This window comes from Myxine glutinosa, chromosome 6, assembly GCF_964187855.1.
Source record: "Myxine glutinosa chromosome 6, kmMyxGlut1.1, whole genome shotgun sequence".
Lineage (NCBI taxonomy): Eukaryota > Metazoa > Chordata > Myxini > Myxiniformes > Myxinidae > Myxine > Myxine glutinosa.
In genome coordinates, this window is record NC_136266.1 from 137423208 (window position 1) to 137441964 (window position 18757).

The 18757-nt window shown below is 43.3% G+C and overlaps 1 protein-coding gene across 1 annotated transcript in view; it reads left to right on the top strand.

Annotated features, from left to right (window-relative positions):
* LOC137430349 (receptor tyrosine-protein kinase erbB-4-like) overlaps nucleotides 1-18757 on the top strand; it is a 724268-nt gene that overhangs the window by 682004 nt on the left and 23507 nt on the right. Inside the window, exon 26 of the mRNA XM_068121152.2 lies at nucleotides 18326-18611. Within this exon, the coding sequence (XP_067977253.2) occupies nucleotides 18326-18611 (286 nt within the window). The remainder of the gene's footprint in view (nucleotides 1-18325; nucleotides 18612-18757) is intronic.

Sequence of the window (18757 nt, forward strand, 5' to 3'; positions counted from 1 at the left end):
CTCTCTCCTATCATCATACACACAACATGCAATCATTGTGGTAAAAATAATTACTGGGAACACAGATAAAACCTTTAAGTTATAAAACTCTGTGCTCCATTCAATAAATAATTACAGTAGTAATATGTACATTGTACATACACAATATCTGTTATAATAAAAGAGTAAATAGATCGTTGAGCTAGAGTCTGCCAGACAATAAATGCTAAAATTAGATGTAGCGCTGACCTGGGAACGCTTATCACCATAGTATCTAAAAGTAAACACTGTACATAGGTGTATCACAGAACACTATTTGAAAATAAAAACGAAGTTATCACAGGCTTTGCAGAGAATCACAGACACAATGGGTGTATAAACATGGTATAATATTATCACAGATTATAGAAGCATAATCATTGTGGTTCAACTGATTCATATCTATTATCCAACCAATCATCCGAATCCCATTGTTTTGCTGATAAATTGATAATGCAAATTTTCCATGAATTTATATTCCAGACATGTTCAGACTTGTTTACTGTTTGGACTCGATGGACTGACTATGCTGACTAAGCAACAGTTGCAACACTGTTGCAGCAGTATGTTTGTGTAATTGCTTGAGGCATTGTGCTCACTGCTCAGTTATTAATAGAACTGTTTGAATTTTCTTGATTCTTAATTTCTTAATGCTATGTTCTATTTCTTTCAGATTCATATCTGATTGAAAATGTCATCTGTGGAAAAAGCAACAAGATCTCAAACCAAGTTGTATCTCCTTGGCGACTCTGTGACTGAATTAAGTGGCAGCAAGTTGCCGTCATTGCGTATGGCTCTTGGATTCTTCCTACATCACCATCTCGATCTGAAGGACCGTAAGACAATCGTCGGATGTTACCATCACGGAAATAGCTAACTTTTGGAAGAAAGCTAGAATCCCGATGAGAGCTCATCAAAACTGCCAAACCAAGCTTGAGCAGACATTTGAAGAATGGCGTCTTCTGAAAAAGAACAAAGCGCGAACATCACCAACTCAACTCGCGAGAGAGTCGGCTTTTGTTTCCAGGCTTGAAGACCTTTTTGATGTCGCTCACGCTGATGCTCTGACCAATACGTTAGTATTACAAGAAGACAAGGATTTGTTGTTAGCCCAGCGAGAAAAGGGAAGAAGGGGGTCGCTGGCTGGAGTAGATGTAAAGCTTGCTGCGAAGGAGAAAACGGCGTCCAAAAGAGAGGCGGAAATGCTTGCCAGGCGACAGCGAATGGAGCAAATGAAACAGTTAGCAGCTTCTACAGCTGAATTGATTTCATCTGGTTCTGAATCTGAAAACAGCTCAGCAGAAGATAGTGAAAAGATGGAAACTGGGGACAATGCAAGTGAGGGAGCTGCTGGAGGCATCACATTTCAGACACGAAAAAGAAAGAGGGGGCGAAAAACTGTCGTTACTGAAGAACTCGCAGCCGCTCTAGATCGCACAAAAGTGTCAGACCGCAAAGCCGTTTTTGTTATAGCAGAAACTGCCAAAAGCTTGGGACAGAACATTGATGAACTTGCTCTAAACAGAGACTCAATTCGCCGACAAAGAGTACAACACCGAGTCCAGAGATCTGCAAATATAAAGGCGGAGTTTCAGGGTAACATTCCCCTTGTTGTTCACTGGGACGGCAAACTGATCCTTGATCTAATTGGAAAAGAGAAGGTTGATCGCCTGCCAGTATTGGTTTCAGGGAAAGGAGTTTCTCAGCTACTCACAGTTGCCAAGCTTCCATCTGGAACAGGCGAGGCTCAGGCTGCTGCTGTCTTTGGAGCCATTGAAGACTGGGGCGTAGCCGACAGCCTCCGAGCTATGTGTTTTGACACGACCAGCTCAAACACTGGTCGGATCGCTGGTGCCTGTGTCCTCCTAGAGCAGAAGCTTGAGAAGGAGCTCTTGTCACTAGCTTGCAGGCATCACATTATGGAATTGATAATTGGTGCAGTGTTCCAAGTGTGTATGGGATTGGGAGCCAAATCTTCTCCCGAGGTTCCACTCTTCAAACGCTTCCAGGAATACTGGGGATTCATAGACACGGCCAAGTATGAACCAGGGATTGCAGCTGATGATGTGGCAAGTCTAGTGGAAGACATAAAGCAAGGCACTATCGATTATGCCAACAAGCATCTTGAACAGAGTCAGCCGAGAGATGATTATAAAGAATTCTTGGAACTTGTGATTGTCTTTCTCGGTGCTGCTCCTGCCAGAGGAGTGCGATTCATGTCACCCGGAGCAATGCACCACGCCCGCTGGATGTCCAAAGTAATATACTGTCTCAAGATCTGGATGTTCAAGGCTCAATTCAAACTGACTCCTGCAGAAAAGAGAGGATTACGTGATGTGTGTGTATTCACAGTACGTGTCTACCTGACAGCCTGGATCTCTGCACCTCAAGCATCAGGTGCTCCTTACAGTGACCTGCTGCTGCTGAAGTCACTGCTTGAATACTCATCAATCCATCCAGCCATCTCAAAGTCAACATCACGCAAGTTTTCCAATCACGTGTGGTACTTGTCACAGGAACTTGTTAGCTTGGCTTTCTTCGACAGTCGGGTCAGTTTGACAACCAAGAGACTGATGGTGAGTGCCATGAAGAATGAAGAAGACCAAGATCAGGATCATTCCAAGCGAATCACTGTTGCTCTTGATTCATTCAAGGACAAGAACTTGGAAGATTTTGTCACAGCAAGGTCAATGAAACTTCTGCGAATGATGGAACTTCCAGATGGATTTCTCGCAGTTGATCCAGACTTGTGGGATGACAGACGACTACAAGCAGGCTGCAGAAACAGTCAACTCTCTAAAAGTTGTCAATGACTACGCTGAACGTGGAGTGGCACTCATTCAGGAGTACAGTGGGTTGATAACCCGCGATGAAACTCAGCTGCAATTCCTGCTGCAAGTTGTCAAGGACCATCGCAGAATGTACCCTGATAGCAGAAAACATACACTGTCCGGGATGCCATGAAAATAATAAATTTGGAGTTTGCTGGACATTGTCAGACTGATACTATGAACTCTGTCAGAAACTGAACAAAGAATTCACTATTGACGTGTTCAAAAATAAATACTGTGTTCAAGTGTGTTGTTTAAAATAAATTAAGATATAGTCTGATATACTCGTAATTCGTTGAATTTTTATAATTTTCATAATCTTTGCGGCCCTTGCGCTACCCCTAAACATAATACTTTAGTGCTCAAACTCTTTATACAGTGTTTTTATATTATAGGAAACAGACTAAGGGGGTAAGACTTTCAAAAATAAAAATTTAGTTTTTAAATCTTTTTTAAGCTCCACCGTAATATATATATATATATGGCACACGTATGTATGTATGTATGTATATATATATATATATATATATATATATATATATATATATATATATATATATATATATATATATATATATATATATACATATATACATATATACATATACACAGTCATGTGAAAAAGTAAGTACACCCCATGTAAAGTTTTGACTTTTTCAACATATTTCAACATACAGCTATTTGATCTTCATTTCAACAATATTGATAGATAAAAGGTGATATAATATAACAAATGTCATGAAACATTTACATTTTGTAGTCCATTGTATAATTTAAATAAACATAAATGCAAATTTCGCATGTGGAAAAAGTAAGTACACCCCTACATTTATCACTACTTCAAATACCTAAGATTAGAATCAGGTGCACCAGCTCAGGTGCAAATGATTAGAACATCGTTAGAGAGGATCTTGGAGGAACCTGTCTTATTTAAACCTCAGACATTGAGTTTGGTTTGCTCTTTGTTGTTGAAGTGTGCGGCGTCACCATGCCTAGATCAAAAGAGCTCTCTGAGGCCTTCAGAAAGAAGGATATAGATGCCTACGAGTCTGGGAAGGGATTTAAAAATATCTTCAAACAATTTGAAATCAGTCATTCGACTGTCCAGAAGATCATTTACAGTGGAGAAGATTCCAAACAACTGCCAATTTGTTCAAGCCATTCTGCCCCAGCAAGTTCAGCCCGAGAGCAGACCGCAAGATGCTGAAAGAAGTCTCTAAGAACCCCAGAATTTCATCACGGGACCAACAGGTAGCTCTTGCCACTGTTGATGTCAAAGTGCACGAGTCTACCATAAGAAAGAGGCTGCACAAATTTGATCTACATGGGAGGTGTGCCAGGAGGAAACCTTTGCTGTCCAGAAAGAACATCAGCGCAACACTAAAGTTTGCCAATGAACACCGAGGCAAAGACCAGACCTTCTGGAACAATGTGCTCTGGACAGATGAGTCAAAGGTAGAGCTATTTGGCCACAGTACCAGAAGACATGTTTGGCGAAAACCAAAGACAGCATTTGACCACAAGAACCTGATAACAACTGTAAAGCATGGTGGTGGAAATATTATGGTTTGGGGCAGCTTTGCTGCATCAGGGCCTGGGCAGCTCACCATCATAGAATCCACTATGAATTCTTCATTGAACCAGAGGGTGCTTGAGGATAATGTGAGGCCATCTGTCGGAAAGTTGAAGCTCAACCGAAGGTGGACCTTGCAACATGACAATGACCCTAAACATACCAGTAAATCCACCAAGGAATGGCTGAAAAGAAAGAAATGGAGGGTTCTGGAATGGCCAAGTCAAAGCCCGGATCTAAATCCCATCAAGATGTTGTGGGGGGGATTTGAAACGAGCTGTGCATGTAAGAAACCCCTCAAACATCGCACAGCTGAAAGAATTCTGCATGGAGGAGTGGGCAAAAATTTCTCCCAGTCGATGTGAGAGACTGGTGGACAGTTATAAGAAACGCCTACTTGAGGTTGTTTCTGCCAAAGGGGGCAACACCACCTATTAGAGCCAAGGGTGTACTTACTTTTTCCACATGCAAAATTTGTATTTATGTTTATTTAAATTATACAATGTACTACAAAATGTAAATGTTTCATGATATTTGTTATATTATATCACCTTTACCTATCAATATTGTTGAAATGAAGATCAAATAGCTGTATGTTGAAACATGTTGAAAAAGTCAAAACTTTACATGGGGTGTACTTACTTTTTCATGAGACTATATGCAGACTTGGCATTTAATATGGATTTTTTTTTTTCTTGACTTGGGTTTACATTCTTCACTCATATATCAATCTGGTGAGTTTCTTTTACACTTTGGTGATTTATTTGTCAAAAGAACCATGTCACTGATTGTCTGTCGCAGCAAGAAGTCAACAACAGGATTATATCACAGATGGCGTGGCAAAATGTACGGACAGGTGCATTTGATGATTGGCTTCACAGTCAGGTATACAAGGGTTGTTGCGTTCTGTATTAGTGGAAAACAACTGCTGCACGTCTCCAAAAGTTATTGCCGCTTCCTCTGGAGATGGTCCGTCAACTCGACAATGCTGTTTGTCATGGAGTGGTGGCTTTACGAAATTACGGCATGAAACAGCGTGCTATTGCTCGGCAGTATGGCATCACTCAAAGTCAGGTGTCAAAGATCATGAAACGAAATGCTCAGAGGGGTGTCCATACTCCAATACCGAGGCCAGGACATCCCCGCAGAACCACAAGGAGGGATGATCGCCAGCTGCACCGGTTAGTCCGCAATGGCCGTACCAAGTCAACTAATCGGCTTAGAGCTGAGTGGCAGCGACTGACAAATGTGCCTGTATCCAGAAGGCTAGTCAATCAACGACTGGTTCAAGCAGGCTATCGTGCCAGGCGTCCCCTGAGAAAGCCACGCCTGACCAGACAACACCACCAGCGCCGATTGCAGTGGGCCAGAGAGCACCGTCAATGGCAGCCAGGACACTGGAATCACGTGATCTTCAGTGACGAGTCTAGATTTCTGGTCTATCGTCAAGATGGCCGCGTCCGAGTGCGCAGACAAGTGCATGAAGCCTACAACAAAGATTGTATAGTGCCAAGAGTCCAAGCTGGAGGTGGTGGGGTGACCGTTTGGGCTGCTTTTCATGCAGGGAGCAAAACTGACCTGGTTGTTCTGAATGGAAACCTGAACCAGTTCAAGTACAGGGCCATTCTGGAAGAAACATTGCTTCCATTTGCTCGTGCAGCCTTTCGAGGAAACTTTGTCTTCCAAGATGACAATGCACGGCCTCATCGTGCTCGCATGATCCAACACTTTCTTGCTGACCGTGGTGTAGAGCATATGGAGTGGCCTGCCATGTCCCCGGATATGAATCCGATAGAGAACTTGTGGGCAGAATTAACGCGTCAAATCGACCACTTGGACCAGCAGCCGACCCTTGTACGTGAATTGCAGCAGGCTATTGTAACTGCATGGCAAGCGATTCCTGTCGAAACCTTGGCAAATCTCGTGAACAGCATACCTCAACGTGTACGTGCTCTCCTGAATGCTCGTGGGGGTTACACTAAGTACTGAACTGTAATTTTACTGTCCGTAATCCCAGTCGTAATTTACTTTTGTTTTTGTTAAAAAAAAATTGGGTAATGTGCAAAATAAAGAGATACTTCTGGAAAACGTACAGAAGTTTAACACAGTACTGTCTGTGAATTGAGTTCGATATCAGTTTACATCACTTTCAAGGATCAATTAATTGTTTCGAAATGTCAAATGTGGTTTTTGTTTCTTTTAAAGGTCACATTAACAAAATCTAGAATAATTTCAACATAATTCCAATGAACTTTTGGTTCCAAGACATCTTGAAAAGTAAGTTCACCCCCACAAAAAAAATATTCCATATTAAATGCCAAGTCTGTATATATAGTGAAAGGCCCTCGGAGTTAGCTTCATCGCAGGAGATTCCAATGATTCTGCAAGAATCCTCCTTGATGTTCTTGTGTCCACCGTACGCAATGTTATCAGGAAGTTTAAGGCCCACGGCACTGTAGCCAACCTCCCTGGAAGTGGCTGCAAGAGAAAATTTGATCGAAGATTGCAGCGATGGATTGTTTGAATGGTGGAGAAAGCAAAGATCAACTGCCAAACAGATTCAAGCTGACCTTCAGAGACAAGGTACGACAGTTTCAACTCGCACCATCCGTCGCCAACTCAAATGAAAGGGGGTTCTATGGTAGGAGACCCAGAAGGTCCTCACTGCTGAGAGAGAGAGACATAAGAAAGCTGAACGAGTTTTCAAAAACACATCTGGACAAGCCAAAATCCTTCTGGGAGAATGTCCTGTGGACAGATGAGACTAAATTAGAGCTTTTTGGTAAAGCACATCATCTCGATGTTTACAGAAAACAAAATGAAGCCTTCAAAGAAAAGAACACCTTCCCTATAGTCAAACATAGAGGAGGTTCAGTGATGTTGTGCTGCCTCTGGTACTGGATGCCTTGAATGTGTGCATGGCATTATGAAATCAGGAGATTACCAAGGCATTTTGGAACGCAATGTTGAACCCAGTGTCAGAAAACTGGGTCTCCGTCAAAGGTCATGGGTCTTGCTCTTGCAGCAGGACAATGACCCCAAACACACTTCAAAAAGCACCCAGGAATGGTTCAAGACAAAACGCTTGACTTTTCTGAAGTGCCCAGCAATGAGTCCAGAACTAAATCCCATTGAACACCTTTGGGGAGATCTTAAAACAGCAGTTGGGAGAAGACACCCTTCAAATCTGGGCAAACTGGAGCGGTTTGCACAATAAGTGGGTCAGATTGCCAGTAGAGAGGTGTAGGAAGCTCATTCATGGCTATAGGAAGTGCTTGACTGCAGTTACTTTGTCCAAAGTCTGTGCTACCAAATATTAAGTCGACGGTGTCAATAATTTTGTCAATGCCATTTCTTTTTATTTTCTGATTTCAAAGGATATATTAAGTTCTGCATCAAAAATCAAGGTTCTGTAATATTAACAGTGAAATAAAGAATTGTGGAGACCAAATACTTTTGTCAATTTCAACTTATTTTTAGAGAAAATTGTGAGTTTTTTTTTTTTTAAGTGCAAGGGTTCTCATATTTTTGGCCACGACTATGTCACGGGTACGGGCGCCATATTGGAAAAACCTCACACGTCTATATCTCAGAAACTGCTCCATGGAAAAAATTGAAACAGCCATTGTAAAGAACTCCGCATGGGGAATAAGTGGTGTTAACGATGACGTCTTGGTGCCTTAATTATAACATCATAATTCGACAGGGACAACGCTTCGTCTGATCAGTTTGAAATTCATAGAGCGTGATCTACCAACAATTATATTGGAGAATGTAAATTTGTGATGGGACACGCTCGAGTATCTAGATCCTCACAGAGAGCTTGACATTTTACTCAGTTACACGGAACATCAAGCCATATTGGATCAAAGTCAAAGATACCCTCCACCCTCTCCCACCTCCCCTCCCCCCCCCCAACCCCCCCCCCCTGCCCCCTTCTTTGCCCTTGCCGCTTCCATAATAGGCAGTTGTTTCTCTGTTTGTCCGTTTGGGAATAAGATATCTCAAAAAGTTGTGGACGGATTTGGACGAAATTTGGCAGAGAGGTAGCATATGTGACGAGGAATAAATTATTACATGTTGGTGCAGATCCGGATTCGGATCCAGCTACTAGAATTTTCCAAGTGATTCTTCACCTTTGGGAGATAGGGCCAAAAACGATACATAGCAGGATATCTCAAAAAGCTATGGACGGATTTGGACGAAACTTGGTGGACCGATTGTGTGTGTGATAAGGACAAATAGATTAGATCTTGGTGAACATCTGAATATGGATTCGGATATGAGAATTATTTAATTTTTTCAGTGATTTTTCACCATTGTGTGATGGGGCTAAAATCAACATATATCAGGATATCTCAAAACGTTATGGACGGATTTGGATGGAACTTGGTGGACAAGTTGTGTGTGTGACAAGGACGAATCGATTCTATTTTGGTGAAGATCCGGATCCGGATCCGGCTAGTATAATTTTTAAGTGATTCTTCACCATTGGGAGATAGGGCCAAAAACGATACAAAACAGGATATCTCAAAAACTTGTGGATGGATGATTTTGATTCAATGTGATTCTGTATTGTGATTTTCTGGTCTACTCTAGGATACAAAACGTAAACTGTTCATCGGGCGGAGGTATGCTCTCTACTGAGTGCCGTTCTAGTTGTTTAGATATAGAGGGATTTAACTGTTTGGGAGAAAAGCATGTGGACTGAGAACAGGAACGTTTTATGTGACTAAGCTACCACACAAAACAGCTTAATGTGTCCGTCCATTGAAGCATAAACATGTCAATGTGAAATTTAACAACCACATTTAGATCTTTTGCAACATTTGAACAAAGAAGCACATCAGCCTGTCACCGAAAACACATTGAAGTATATGTAATGGAAGCCCAGATGTATCGTTGTAATTTGAGAATCTGCAGTGCCATACCAAAATAATTTTTATACTGGTGTATTTTTTCTTTTCTTTTTTTTGCAAAAGGTGCATCATTGTAAATCGTAAGCTTCATGCATTGTTACCGTAACAACACCCAATGCTACTTTAATCAATCAATGTGCAAGGGGCAGATGAGTGTTCTCCAACCTTGTGTTTATTTATAAGATAGAGTGCAAGCAATACATGCAAGACACCAGCACAATGCTGCATACAGCAAAACAACTTAGGGCTGGCTTCTTCTTCGCTCGCCCCTCACACTCCACTTTACCATCCAAATATACTCAGAGCAAGAACATTCTCAAAAGCATCTCCCTCCACCAACAATAAATATTAGATGGTTCTACAACCAGAAGCAGCGATGCAAATGGCTCGTTACCCTCGCCAGAGGAGAGGGTATTGCATTTGAGTCCGTTTGTTTGTCTGTTTGTCCGCACAGAATAAATATTATTTTCTCTACAACCGTTGGTCTGATCGACAGGAAATTTTCACCATAGGTGCAACTCCACCTGTAGAATGTTTTAATGACAATTGTGACGTTATAGGTCACGTGGTTTGGCCGCCATCTTGGAAAAACGTTGCACCTCGATATCTCCGAAAGCACTGCATAGAAAAAATGGAGACATGGCTCATTGTAAAGAACTCTCCATGGGGAATAAAATATGTTAATGATGATATCATACACGTCATAGGTGCCTCCATTATGACATCATAATTTGACAAGTACAAAACTTCATCTGATCAAGATGAAATTTCTTGAGCATAATCTAGGAATAAATTAGTTTAGAAAAAAAAATGATAACGTCCTCGGTCACGTGGTTCGGCCGCCATATTTGTTTTAACACAATAGCCTTAAATACCACTGAAAATACTTCCTGGCGAGACTTTGCAATCTCTGATTGCTCTTTTTCTTGTTAATTAATGCAAGAGAGTTCAATATCCAGAAGTAACCATCTTGAACATTTTTCCCAAACAATCGTGATCTTTCCACATTGCTTGAAGTCTATAACTACAGTATTATAACTTGCCACCTTTTTTCTCTGCTCAATTTCTAGAAGAAATCAGTAAAATCTCACAGGAAAATTACAATATAACAGTAAAAACGTCCTCCTGGATGCGCCGAGCCTGCAGAGAGGGTCAATAATAAATCTTTATTGTCCCATGTTCAGGGAAATTATTATTTGGTGACACCGTAAGTTAACCATCATAAAAACATAAAACACAAAGGGAATAAGAAAATAAAATAAAAAGATATAAAATATAAAAAGATATTAAATATGGAAGATTGACTAAACAGCAAAATGGCTAGGAATTTGAAATTAGCATTTGAATTGCACATGGTACAAATGACCTTTTGAAAATGTTCTTCTTCATCCTCCTTACACGAAAGCGTCTCCCTGATGGCAGTTTTTCAAAAAGTCCGTTCAATAAATGACTTTCTTCAGTGCACACCTGCACCGCCTTCCTTTTCAATGCCCGCAAGTGTAGAGACTCCATACTGATTGAAGGACAACCTGCAGCTTTAAATGTCAGTGTAATGACCTTTCCCAATCGTGACTTATTACGCACATTTAGATAACTGTACCAGGAAATCAAATTAAATGATAAAACACTGATCAGTAAGGAATTTGTTAACATACGTATCACACGAGAGCTAACACCAAATGAATTCAACTTCCTGAGAAGATACAATCTTTGCATTGATTTTTTGTACACAGCATCAGTATTTCCATCAAATGTTAGCTTGTTATCAATAAAGGTACCCAGGTATTTAAATTTGTTAACAATTTCTACCTTATCACCATTTATGGTTGCAGGATCATGATTGTGACCTTTCCGAAAGTCCAAAATCATCTCTTTAGTTTTACACACATTCAGAGTAAGACAAAAGTCCCCACACCACTTATTCAATGTGTCAATCTCGTTGAGGTACGATACAAAAGATGATTGATTGGAAAGACAGCCAACAATGGCGATATCGTCTGCATACTGTTACGTGCTCCTCCCCAAACCCCCTGGTCACGGTGTACCTCCGAACCCCGAGAGGAGTCACGGCAGAAAGATGTGTTATTCTGTATGTCAAAGATCAATGGTGAAGCCACACCAATTGTTACCAACAAACAAATATTGTATTAAGATCACACAAGAATAACAATACAACAAGAATAGTAATCAAAAGTACAATCAATATATATATCCTATGATGGTACCATCAGTTTCGTAATATATAACTCACTGTGCTTCAAGTGAGTGAAACAAGAACATTCCCAATGTCTCTTTCCCGGCTTCAAACCAAAGTTGATTCCGGTTTCAAGCCAAAGTCGATCCCGGCTTCAAGCCAAAGTCGATCCGCTCCAGCGATCGTCAGAACGATGTCTAATCGAGACCAGATTCCCGTTCAGATGACAGTCACAGTCACGCGGCCAAAGCTGCGCAAAGGCGCCCTCAAGGCGACTGGGAAATCCAAAGGCACCCTTCAGGCGACTGGGAAATCACACCCTCGGGTATGGACGTTTCACGGCTCACAGTCGGCGAACCGCAGATTTACCTTCAAAATCCACGTTGCACACACACACACCAGATAAACGTCTGAATGCGGTGAAAACGGCTGAAGCGAAGCAAAGACCTTGCGCGATGCGCAAAGCGCGCGAGTCACAATGGCCGACGGCCCGTTCTCGAGGCGTAACGGCCCGACGATGATTCTCCTCGGAATCCACCGCTAAAACCTGACACGCAGGTTGATCTGTCACAGCGATAACAACTCTGTCACAAGAATCCCTTTCCCGGGAAACCCGAAGTTCGCTAGTGACATCCGTTCGTCAACGTTTGCTCCAGACCTCAAATCAGCTCGGCTTTCTTGTCGAACTCACTCGCTCCGCCTTCTTTTCCTCCTCCTCCTCTTCTTCGTCGTCCGGTTCCGGTTTCATTTAAAACATTAACTTTTTTACCTTTTGAAAATAATAATTTCTATTTCCCTCAAACGACAACAATAATAATACATGGAATCAAAAATGTTTACAGTGGATGAAAACCACAACAATGGAAGTGACAAATCCGTAACAATACTTAATAAAGTTACAAACTTCTTTAAGAGCCACGCACCCATTGGTGTACAAACTGAACAGTAGAGGTGACAATACACAGCCTTGTGGAGCACCAGTATTCAAGATTGATAACTTTGATAAGCTACCATTCACCCTCACCTGCTGAGGACGGTCTCGTAAAAAACTTTCCACCCAGAGAATGATATGGGGGTTCAGGCACAGGTCACTCAACACTTTCAGAAGGGTAAATGGCTGCATTGTGTTAAAGGCTGACGATAAATCAATAAATAACACACGGACATAGGTTCCATTCTGGTCAAGGTGACTTGTGATTATATGAAGGAAACTGAGCCACACATCTTCAACACCTCGTCTTGCTTTGAATGTAAATTGTAAAGGATCCAATTTAGGAGTTACATCTGATGTTATACACTTCACCATCAATTTCTCCATACATTTACACAAGATGGAGGTAAGGGCAACAGGTCTATAATCATTGAGCTGCCTTGTGTGAACCTTTTTTGGCACGGGAATAATGATCGACTTTTTCCAACAAATAGGAACAGCATGAGTAGCCAAAAGTAACTGAAACAATCGAGTAAAAACATTACTAAGTTCTAAACAGAACTCTTTCAGAATACAAGACTTGATGCCATCTGGACCACAAGCCTTCCTTTTACTCAACGTCCTAAAACACCTCAGGACATCAGGTTCACAAATTACCGGTATGAGACATGCTCAGGTATCTAGATCTTCACAGAGAGCTTCACATTTTACTCGGTTACCCGGAACATCAAATCAACCTTAACAGTCACTCGATTAATCCACAAATTTGGAATCTGGTATATTAGTGGGCAATCTACCATGCTTGAGCCTTTCATTCATTCCCATCAGGTGCCTGAGTACCCTCCAAGCATTACGAGCATCACCATCTTGTGGTTGTTCTACCTTGCCAAATAAGCTGTATCCCTTGTTCCTTCCTCAGTCGGTATGCAGAAAGATCAGTCGCCCCCACCCTGCTGCCCCCCAACGCCCGGACTGGAACCGGACTGCCCCCAGATTATTGTTCAGGCCCCACTTCTGCCTTTGCCGATCATCTTTGTTTGTGAATTCCCCAGTTTGTCATGGTATTTGTCGAGTGAATGTCTATCATTCGACAGATACTATGACAAACTCAAGGGTTACAGCCCCATCATTCAATAACCCAATGCTTTGTTCCCCACCCCCTCGGGGTAGGGATGGGAGGCATAATGGCTATGATGGAAAGGTTCGTGGAGGACATAAAATCCATGTCAGAAAAGGCAACAAGCAAAATAAAAGCGAGAGGGGAGAGGCTGGCAGAGCAGCTAGCAGTCGGACAAGCCAGATTGGAAGGGGAAATGGTAGGACTTAGAACCGAGATGCGGGTGCTGAGTATAGAACAGCGGAGAATGAAAGAATAAATAATAGGAAAGGTAAAAGAGGGATGAAATAAAATAGAAAATGGACAAAGGGATAGAACAGAAGAAAAATTGGGAGATATGATCAATAAATAAAGTGTAACAAAAGAGTGAGTAGACAATGAGTAGGGTAGAGAAAACAGAGCAGAAAGTTTAACAGAATAACACAGAGGGAAAAAGAGTGTTGACCATAAGAGTGGAGGAGGTTGATGGACCGGTCGAGGCAGTGGGACCTAATGTGGATGTGAACCCATGGGTACAGGAATCCGGGCTGGAAGAGCCGGAGAGGAAGTGCGACTGTCGAGAGGGACTGGCGATTGTCAGCCAGGATGTGGACATGTGGCACAATGGTGTGAAGGAGGAGCTCGCCCAGGTAACTGATGGCTGGGTCAGGACTTTTCCTGGTGGGGTTCATGTGCCGGGATGTGTGCATTATTAAGTAGATCATCCTCAAGTGAGCAGCCCGTGTGTGTTGGCACGAGTGAGGGTGAGCATTATGGTAAAAATGAGTGCACAAGTAGAAGTGCAATTGAGGGTGCGAGCGTGTCGAATGATGGCGTGTGTATTAGATTGGAAAGGAAAGAAGGAAGAGGAACGCCAGCATGGGATCCACTAGTAGTGATCGACTACTAGGCAGGGTCAGGACCAGGACCAGGGTAGCTCTCCACAGAGTTGATGGGTCCGGCTCGGGTTGAGCCGTTGGACAAGCAGGAGATGCCACATGATGGACCCAACATGTGTGCAGGCCCTCTGAGGATAGTTAGGAGCAGATGGTTGTGCTCTCTCTGGGCTTTGTGGAAGGCCCGGAGTGCTAGAATATGATGGCGGAGAGTGTGCATGCCACATGGTCCCCGTAAACCTTCTCAAAAAAGAGGTGTTCTACAAGTAAATTGGGGGGAAACACATGTTCCCCGTGAACTCTATAGAAAGCGAAGGGTCATGAGGGAAAGTGGTTCAGTGTCACCCACGGACAATGGTGCAAGGGTGGGGACACCGAGACCGGTACAGTGGTGTTCCGTATGGGTCCCGTGGAGAGACCAGCCGAGTGAGACCGCTCAGAATGGCGGCCGAGGCTGAAGGATCTCCATGGGAAGTCCCATAGTGGGTAGCTTGTGTGCAGTTTAGGCAGACAGAAATAGGCAGCTGACAGGTATGACGGATAATGCTAGAGGGGTTTCGAGGCATTTTTAATTGATGGGGCTGAGTTAGGGTTTCTTTTCTTTATCGTTGGCTGACTGGTAGGCTAGAACAACTTCCTCTTTTTTTTCTTGTCCCAAGTGATTTGGAATGGAATGAGAGGTGTTAGTGAGTATAGTGTAATGAGACATTGGAGTGAGAGAACCCAAATTGGTCGAGAGACATGGTGTGAGGGAAAATGATGACCCCCCACTGGGATGAGTTCCAAAGCAGAAATAGGTGATTAATGTGGATTTAGATGTTTTGGAATCACCTGGTGTTGGCCTAATGGTTAGGCCGGCGGGCTTAGGATTCTAAGGGCCTGAGTTTGAATCCCGTTGAATTAACGCCAGGTGGGGTTGACTCAGCCTGTCATCCTTCTGAGGTCGGCAAAATGAGTACCAGATAACTGGTTATAGCGAGGCATTGCATCAGTGGCAGACGCGCCCACTGAAAATGATGCAACCAGCAGTCGGGTGGTTGCACACGATCCACCCAGATGTTTGGGACAATGGAAACTGCTTCGGTGTTGGTGCTGAGTGAAAAAGAGGCAACAAATAAAATAGTGGATAAGTGAAATTGAAGGGCTGGGAGTGTGGTCTGAGAGTGAACCACAGCTTGAAGAGGAAGAGCACCCTAGGCGCTGGGGTGCACTGGCCCGGCCGCACAGGACATGAAGCCCAGAGAGGGGCAGCTAAATTCTAAAGTAGGTCCAGGTTCCCAGGAGAGGACCTGAGGTGCTATGTACTGGAGTGCACTTGGCCCTTCCAGAATTTCCAGTGAGCCAGTGAGGGCCCTCCCAGAATTCAGACGAAGCAAAGAAGCTTGTTTGCAAGGTAGCCCCAGCAGCTCGGGGGTGCTCGCCAGAGAACAGGCAGAGATATTGCAGAGTGGGTCACACTACCCAGCCACAAGATTGTGCAGGAGCACAGAATGAAACTCTGAGGGTCAAGCCCAATCTGAATAAGACATCAACATATGAAGCAGTGGTAAATTGGTTTTTAGAACCACCCCTAAGGGGGGTTAAAAGTAAGCAGGGGGATGACATCTTTTTTTTCATATTCGCCTATGTGAGGAACCCATTGCATCCCCAAATTGATAGGGAGATGGGAAAGTCCTCCCCCGTGCTGCTTTTCCAGTGAATTCAATGGGACACTCCACGCCAGCCCCCCAAGTCTCACCACATACCGAAGACACCCCTGTGGTTAGGGTTAGCGTTAGAGCCAGGATTAGAAGGGCTAGATAGTCCAAAGGAGTTAGACTAATGGGGAGGGGTTAAATAGCTTAAAGAAACCCCGAGTATGTGGGGAAATACATAGATCAGCTGGCGAAATAGTGTAGTTAGGACAGTTAGGGTGAAGCCAGCTTGCTTGTGGCTCCTACCTGCATCTCCCACTTGCACGACCACAACCTGCCTTACCTGCCATTCATTGATTGCCTGCCATAGGTGCATGTCTGTTGGCCATGGGTCTGTCAATAAAGAATGAACTTTAGGCCAACCACTGGCTGGGAGGAGGCAACCTGAAAAGAAGGACTTACAAGCCTGAGCAAAATGAACATTTTTAACGTCATGAATGATTATGCTGCCCTCCCACCAGCCACAATCGTGTAAAAATGGCCTTTGTTTATTTATCAAGAACTAGCGCAGCCTATCCCTCTCTTTGCTGATGGATCAATTAGTCATCGTGTTTGCCGAAATACATTTACCCGTGTGAAGAGTGCTTTAACCTCTGTGTTGCACAGGTACAAAAGAAATTGTAATACCCTTGCCACACCACCAGGTGGTGCTACATGGTACACATGTACAAAGAGCATTTATGCCCGCTACCCCAACACCCTCGCATGAGGCTGCGGCCACATAGCCTATGTTACCCCCCCCCCCCCCCCCCTGCTCCTGCTACCCCCCCCCCCCCCCCACCACCACACACACAAAGTTGTATTTGTGCCCCGAGTTTGGAGTTTGTAACTTTAAAGACGTGGCTGTGCATAGAACATACACAAAGAGAGAGCTTTTTGCCTTTTATAGGTATGGATGGCGAGGCATATAATTCTTAAGTATGTGCATAGCAGGAAGATCTGTAGTAAAAGTTATCGACGCGTAGAGTAGGGAATCAAAGTGTACGTGTGGGATTAGAATCGGTGGGAATCCCTTTAGGTACGGTACGGACCTCGGAGAAAGGATGAGGCAATGCTGCGGAGAGGTGGTAGGAGTTAAATGGGGTAATGTAGTGTAGTTAGTTCATTAATAAATGGTCAGCATAAGAGTAGGGTATTTGTGTACAAGTATCACAACCAGTCGAAGTATGTCTCGACAGATTTAATTGTGATGCTGTGTTATCTCTTTGGTAAATGCTACTTTTAAAGTCATACAAGGTATTGAGGCTGCTACACCAACAATGAGGCTGCTACACCAACAATTAGCATCACCGCAAGAGGTGTTAAAATCCTTATGGCTCATTAATTGAGCTGTTGGTCACGTGGCTTTGATTATTGCATGCTGAGCTGTTATCAAATGACTGAGTAAAAATAACTTAATATTGGGAAAAGAGCTTAAGATTGGCAGATGATGAAGAGCTAAAGATTGGCAGATGGCAAAGAGCTGATGAACGCTCACAAATGTGGTTGAGAGAAGTGATTAAAAAAGGTAGACACAGATCAAATTGCTCCATGGAGTCTGAAGAGGAGTTTTGTTTTCGCCACTGTGCTGCCAGATGCGCCGAGCCTGCCGAGAGGGCTACTGTGATGTGCCTCACCGAACAAGCTGCGTACCTTGTTCCCTCCTCGGTCGACATGCAGAATGATCAGTCATCCCCATCCCTCCCCCATCCCTTGCTACCCCTTTGGTGTCATTACCTCACAGGAGGCTTTGTAAAACTGATGCCGGATCGTCCAAGCCACTGCTCAGACTCCCATCCTGTTTATAGGATGATCTGGGTAAAGCATCAGATTCTCGGTAGAGCTATCTGTATGCCAAAAGCCGAAGTAAAGATCTATCCGGCTTTCACGGAGATGGTGTATGGTCTCTTTCAACGATCCATCACTAAATTGGTCGGTAATCATGCAGGTGGAGGATTTGACCTTGAGCCCACCCCGTGGTCTACCGTGACAGTGGTTTATCAGAATTTGGATTGTGACGCTGGACCAAATCCGGTGACAGTAACAATATAAACTCTCCCTCCCTCTTCCCACACAAAGGTAAATTACAAAGTTGCCAGAAACATTCGTCTATATTGTGGTATTTTATTCTAGTTGAACATGTTACAGCATTTAGTATGATGCATTGTCAATTTCTTAATGTTATGTGTTGCAGCACGAGATGACAAGAACAGAAATAGCGGACCAAGAAGTTACTTTAACACTAAATGGCTCCCTGCCAGCATCCACACATGCCCAAACACTCCCGTCTCAAGCAGTTGCCCTTGAAGGACCATGCTACATGAGCCAGGCTAAAGTGGCTACTCAACAAAAGCAAATGAAAAGTTTTAACCAGCGTTACAGCTCGGACCCAACGCAGCTTTCTAGCGACCGGCCACTTTGCCCTTTGGATCTAAGACCTGAGTTCTATGTGTCCCCAAACACTCGTATGCTTCAAGCTGGTGAGTTTCTATTGCTAGTCAATATCTTTATTTATTTCAATGAAATCATGTTTCCACATGTGTTCCTATCCAGTTTATCAATGTGTGTATGTATATTGTATATTAGCAAAGGTACCCGGCATTACCAGGCAAGGCCAGTTCCCTCC